The sequence below is a fragment of the Grammomys surdaster genome, unplaced genomic scaffold (assembly GCF_004785775.1).
Source record: "Grammomys surdaster isolate TR1022 unplaced genomic scaffold, NIH_TR_1.0 184, whole genome shotgun sequence".
Taxonomy (NCBI): domain Eukaryota; kingdom Metazoa; phylum Chordata; class Mammalia; order Rodentia; family Muridae; genus Grammomys; species Grammomys surdaster.
The window spans coordinates 1351304-1357803 of record NW_021604629.1 but is presented as its reverse complement, the minus strand read 5'-3'; the positions used below and the strand labels follow the sequence as shown (position 1 = coordinate 1357803).

General features: G+C 34.4%; 1 protein-coding gene across 1 annotated transcript; it reads left to right on the top strand.

Annotated features, from left to right (window-relative positions):
* Positions 1-211: 211 nt before the first annotated feature.
* Positions 212-1156, top strand: LOC114621712 (olfactory receptor 492-like). Its single transcript, XM_028768070.1, has one exon. It carries the CDS (start codon positions 212-214, stop codon positions 1154-1156), a length of 945 nt encoding a protein of 314 aa, XP_028623903.1.
* The last annotated feature ends 5344 nt before the right edge of the window (positions 1157-6500 follow it).

Genomic DNA, 6500 nt, shown 5'->3' with positions numbered 1-6500 from the left:
TTCAACAATTTTGAAGATCTTATTTCACAAAAATATATAAACAGTGAAAGTACAGAATAAAATAACCATTTTTGGCACAGTTTTTGAATAATATATATTAGCCTCTGGTGTTCTTTGTGAATGTATTAAATGAAATCAAGTGAACTATTTACAAATATCTGTCTATATTGTCTCCATCACAGCCTTGATCTGGCAGCAGCTACACTGCCCCATGGCTTTCCTGGAGGATGGGAACCACACTACAGTGACAGGATTCATTTTATTGGGCTTAACAGATGACCCAATGCTTAGATCCATTCTCTTTGCCATCATCCTGTGCATCTACCTGGTAACTGTGTTTGGGAACCTTAGCAACATTCTTCTCATCAGAGTCTCTTCCCTGCTCCATCACCCCATGTACTTTTTTCTCAGCCACTTGGCATCAGTTGACATAGGCTACTCATCTACTGTCACACCCAATATGCTTTTCAACTTCCTTGTGGAGAAAAGCACGATATCCTATACTGGATGTTGTTTACAGTTTAGCTCAGCTGCTTTCTTTGGAACAGTTGAATGCTTCCTTCTGGCCACCATGGCTTATGATCGCTTTGTAGCAATCTGCAACCCACTGCTTTATTCCACAAAAATGTCCACGCAAACCTGTATCCAATTGTCTGTAGGATCTTATATAGGGGGGTTTCTTAATGCTTCCTTTGCCATAGTTTCTTTTTTTACTTTTCTCTTCTGTGGACCGAATAGAATCAATCACTTTTACTGTGATTTTGCTCCTTTGGTGGAACTCTCTTGTTCAGATATCAGTGTCTCTGTAGTAGTTACCTCAATTTTTTCTGCCTCAGTTACTATTATCACAGTGTTTGTCATAGCCATCTCCTACACCTACATCCTCATCACCATCCTGAAGATGCGCTCCACTGAGGGCCACCACAAGGCCTTCTCTACCTGCACCTCCCACCTCACTGTAGTCACTCTGTTCTATGGAACTGCTACCTTCATTTATGTGATACCAAAATCAAGCTACTCCACTGATCAGAACAAAGTGGCATCTTTGTTTTACACAGTGGTGATACCCATGTTGAACCCTCTCATCTACAGCTTCAGGAATAATGAGATTAAAGGTGCTCTCAAGAGACAGCTTCGTAAGAAAACCTTTTCTTAGAGTAATCTATTATGCTGTACTAGATTATTTATGCACACACACACAACACACACACACATTCACACACATATACACAGTGTCAGTCACCCAAGAGTAATATGATACCCATCTCACTTTCAGTTATCCTTCTTGTTAATCTTTATATCCATTTTGTTTTTCTCTTAGTATATAAAGATGTTTTATTTTATTTCTATTTTTGTATTTTACATATGTCTTTGAAAATCTTATACATTGTATTTTCATAATGACCCACCTTCTTCCCAACTCCTCTCAGTGCTATAGCTCCCTCTCCTATATTCCCAATTTCATGTTCTTTTGTCAAATAATATTTGTGATGTCTGCATACACTTACTTATGTAGGAATCCCCTGAACCATAATTAGCATAATTAGTCAGAGGCTAATTTTTCTTCGTCTGGCAGATAGTACTTTCCAATAACTCTTCCCATGCAGATGATATTTGTAGACATTTCTTCTTCCCATTCTTATATTTTACCTGGTTTGAATTTATAGACCCTAACAGAGCTAACATAAGTTTATATCTACAACATTCTGTTATCTCCTCAAAAGTAAGCATTTGCATTCAACTACCAACTCTGACCCTTCCAATCTTTCCACACACTCTTTCATAGTGATTATTGAGTTTGGAGAGTAAAGAATCTGAATTAGATGTTCCATTTAGAGCTGTTCCACAGTTTCCTATTATCTGAGCATGGACAGGTTACATATTAATCACCATCTGCTGTAAAATGAAGCTGTTCTAATGATGGTTGAGAAATGTACTTATCTATAAGTATAATGATAAGTCAATTTAAGTGGTTTAACACTACGTCCAGTTAGCAGGATAATGATTGTAGATTTTTCCTTATAATGTTTGACTTCTCCAGAACATGTTTAGGCCTTAATATTCTGTTAGATATGGGTTTTGTCTTTTTGAGTTAGCCTTGCCTGAGTCAGAAAGCAGTTGATTACTCCCATGACATTTGTGCCACTATAAAAGTAGTAGGGATTTCTTGTCACATTGATTAGTTTATAGATATCACATGACAAATTTCTTATACTACACATATGATATTTAAAATTATGGTCATAAGAGGCTACTACTAATTTATCATTTTAATTCATTCAATCCACTTCAAAATAGAATCCAGAGATACACTTCTATCTTCTCAGTTCCTTCTAGCATTATCCTTACTTGCTTTTTTTCTTGAGATTATCAGGACCAGTGCAATTATCAATCTGGCCATGTTTTGACCATTCTCATTATACCCAAGACTTTCTTAATTTTCTGCTCAAATATAACTTGCATCATAGTTCTTTCTTTGATAACCTACTCAAGTTAATGTCATGCACCACAATCACATTGCCACAACTACCTATATCACCTCATATCAGTTCTATTTTTCTTCTCCACCACATTTCTAAGTTTTAAAAGATTGATTCTTTTCTTGTGTATTATTTATTTCAGTATCAATTTCATCAGAATTATTTTTATTCAGTAACATCTTTGCATTGGTCCTACAATGCAATAAATACTCAATATCTAGATACAATGCTTTAATGGTTATCCTGTATCTACAAATAAATCAATTGCAATTTCTGTCACAATATTTCTGAAAGAATTTGATTTCATGAAGGCAGATGCGACTGGTTTTTGATACCTTTTACCTTCCTTCCTCCTAAACTATCTTCAAACATGTCAAGAGCTAGAACATTTCATATAAATGAATTATTGTTTTATATTAGTCATTAACTTATTATGTCCAAGTTATCAAAGCTCAGATAAGGTGATATTCAGAAAATAGTTGAACCTTCCGTTGAACATCAGACATACAGATACACTATTAACTGGAAAGTTAATATTTATGTTCAGGTATTTGAAGTTTACATTACTGAGGTTCTAAGGTCTCATGTAGTCAGAAACATCTTAAAATTTTACCCAATATTTTGAGGTGTCTGTCAAGTGATAAAGACTAGGAACAAGCTTTCAGGAGAGATACATATACAAGAGTTGTTAAGATGGAGAAGTGTCTCAGTGGGAAAAGTCAATGTCAACTTGCCTAATAATCTGGCTTTGACCTTATGACCTACATGGTCTAAGAATAATAATAAGTCACACAATTGTTCTCTCTCTCTCTCTCTCTCTCTCTCTCTCTCTCTCTCTTTCCCTCCCTCTCTCTCTGTCTCTTTCACACACACACACACACACACACACACACACACACACACTTTTCAAAAGAAAAAATAAAGAAGCAGACTAAACAGATAAGAAATAAAAGGAAATAGAATTAAGAGGAGACTGGGAGATTGGATGGACTGGACTAGAGATACAGCTCAGTGATCAAGAGTATATTCTACTGCTGCAGAACACCTGGGTTCAGTGTCCTGAACCTATGTTCTGGCTCACAACCATCTACAAATCCAAAACATGGGGATTACTTAGCACAATCTCTGCCTTCCTTATGGAACAGGCATTCACATAAAAGGTAAAAATTATTCTTAAAAAATGGAAAGAAAGGATCTGGCATTGAAGAGAACTGGTCTATGGAAATCATTCTTCTTTTCACCCTAGACTTGAATCTCACAGTATCTGTTCCTATGAAAACAATGGCCACAGTATTATTAACAAAATTTACTGATACATAATTAGCCTCTGCTTTCCTACTTTATATGAGAATCTCAACAGTAGAGTAGTATATACCATAGCACACATTCACCTCATCTGGACCATGGAATTTGTGATCCCCCTTCTCTGTATTTGTTTGTTTGTTGTTTTTCCCTTTTTCATGTTCTTTGTTTTTGTTTTTTGGTTTGTTTTTGTTAATGTTTTTAATTTTTCTGAATCTTGTTTTATATCATTTTAATTACATGTAAGTATTAAGGTCAGTTCTAGGTTGAGGAACTTGCAATACAATAGGTATGAATAGTCAAGGAACAAGTAAGACAATAAACACAATTAGTAAAAGAAAAAGCAAGGCAATAAACAAAGTTCTGTGATCACTCCCTTGATCACTGTTTCTAAGGGCCTATCAGGATGACCAAAATATCTGAGCCTACTTCCCTGTCCTAGTCCAAAGTCATTTTCATGCCTGAAGCCCACTTTGTTCTAGCCTAAGATTTAGATTCCTGCCTGAAATCACTTCTTTGATCTAGCCTAATGTCAGATACCTTCCTGAAGCCCATTTCCTTGTCCATGGCCAGCTTTCTGTCCCCTAATAGTTTTCTATTTGTAATTTTCTCATTTTATAACTTCTCTACATAATTTTCATGATCTGATTTACATTATCTCTGACTTCTGGTGACACAGAGTTTGTTTCCTAGTCAATCTACTGGAATTACAAGTGTTAACATTTTTCTAATACAACTAACCATTTTATTACCTTTCATGAATCCTTTTAGTACTTCTGAATGGATAACTTTATCTTCACATATAATTTATAACTTCTGAAAGCCTATATTCGGGGACAACATCTGTCACCACTTCCCGTCTTCAATCTAATTCTCATCTTATGTATTTTTCATTAGTGAATAGATATTCACAGAGTGGCTCTACCTTTGACAATCACAGGAATGCTTATAACACACTGAGAAAATGCCACCCCCTTTACCCTCTATCACCCTGTATTTATTGCTTCACAAATGTCTTCCACATTCCGAGCTTTTTCTAATATTCTATTTCCAATGTTGTTGCTTATACATCCATTTTCCTAATCTTGCTTTTATCTATTTCTATTGTAAGATTTGTGTGTGTGTGTGTGTGTGTGTGTAATATTTTCTAAAAAGTTCTATGTTATAAACGATGGAGAGAAAAAAGTACTTCCTTGGGTTTACTACTTTCATGTTAAATTTAAATACATGTTACATTTAAGTACCAAAATATCTTTAGAAAAGGAAATACATGAGTTTATACTGTATTGAAATACTTTGGAGTCATATGAAGACTTGGACAACTTATTTTTCACACAATTCCTGTTGCTCAATAAATTCTCAGTAAGGAGTCAAAATGAATTGAAGTATCTTAAACTACATTGTGAACCTTTTTTCTCATTGATGTGTAAGATGCTTGTTGAGAGAGAGAGAGAGACAGAGACAGAGACACAGCCTATCTTTCCCAGGTCATACACTTCTATTTGACTATTGCTCTCCTCTTTATGGCTAAGAAGCAGAATTTTATACCATTAACCCAAAATAGAAATTCAAACATTTGTACTCTGCTTGTTGAGGCAGATGTGGAATTTGCATCCGATATGTGTCAATTCTTTTTTTATATTTTTGTTTCCTTATGCTTTTCAATTTAATGTGTGTGTGTTTGTGTTTGTGTGTGTGTGTGTGTGTGTGTGTGTGTGTGTGTGTGTGCGTGTGCGCGCATGCGCATGCATGTGAATTCAGGTCATCAAGCTTGGTGACCATTTTATGCAGTGAGCTATCTTGATAGCCTACATTTGTTTTCAATTCTTCTATATTTGAAATAAACATTAAACTGAGAGAGTAAAAGCATAATATGCCTATTCAGGAACTTTTATTTCTGTGAATTTAATATACCTTTCATCTTTTCAACCATGCTTACCAGCTTTCATTTAAAAATATACTGCATGTTACACTTAATAGTGAAATATGATTAACTTCCATTTGGGTAGATTATGATTTAAAACCCAATAACCTAAATATAAAATAGATATAGTAAAGGGATGAATCAAGTTTTCCAAGATTTATACTTCTCCAAATGTTGGTACAACAAAGACTATCTTTGCACATAGTCTCTCCAAAGATTGACACAGTGTAATATTAAGAAGTCCTTAACAGTAAAAGCACAGTGCATGGATGATAGGATCAAAAGATTTGAATCCACATTGGGTTGGACAAACTCTTGGATCTCTGTAAGACCATTCTTTTACTGAAATTTCCGAGCTGTGAATTAGAGGAAAGTTTTAATGCCAGGTGATTAGATGTATTATGGAAATTAATTATAGAAGTGGAGTTTGTTAAAGGAGTTTCTCTGGTAAATATTAATCTTATCATTACTTAAGAACATGAGTATAATACTGTAACTACATCACTGAACCAGCTATTTGCAAAATAAAACTAACGATATTCACCAAGTTGTTGTGTTGGTATATAGAATGAATTTAAAATATATCCAGCACAAAACAAGGGCAAATTATTGTTTGGTACATGATTTATAAGAGAATAATTTTTTGATATCTGTAGAAAATCTAAATTAAATATAAAATTTATTTTTAAAGACTTCAGGATAGCATCCAAATTAACACAAGATTAAAAAATAAGATTTAGAATAGAGAAATAAAATGTTAGCTTATACATCACAGATTCTTCAAAGAACAGATT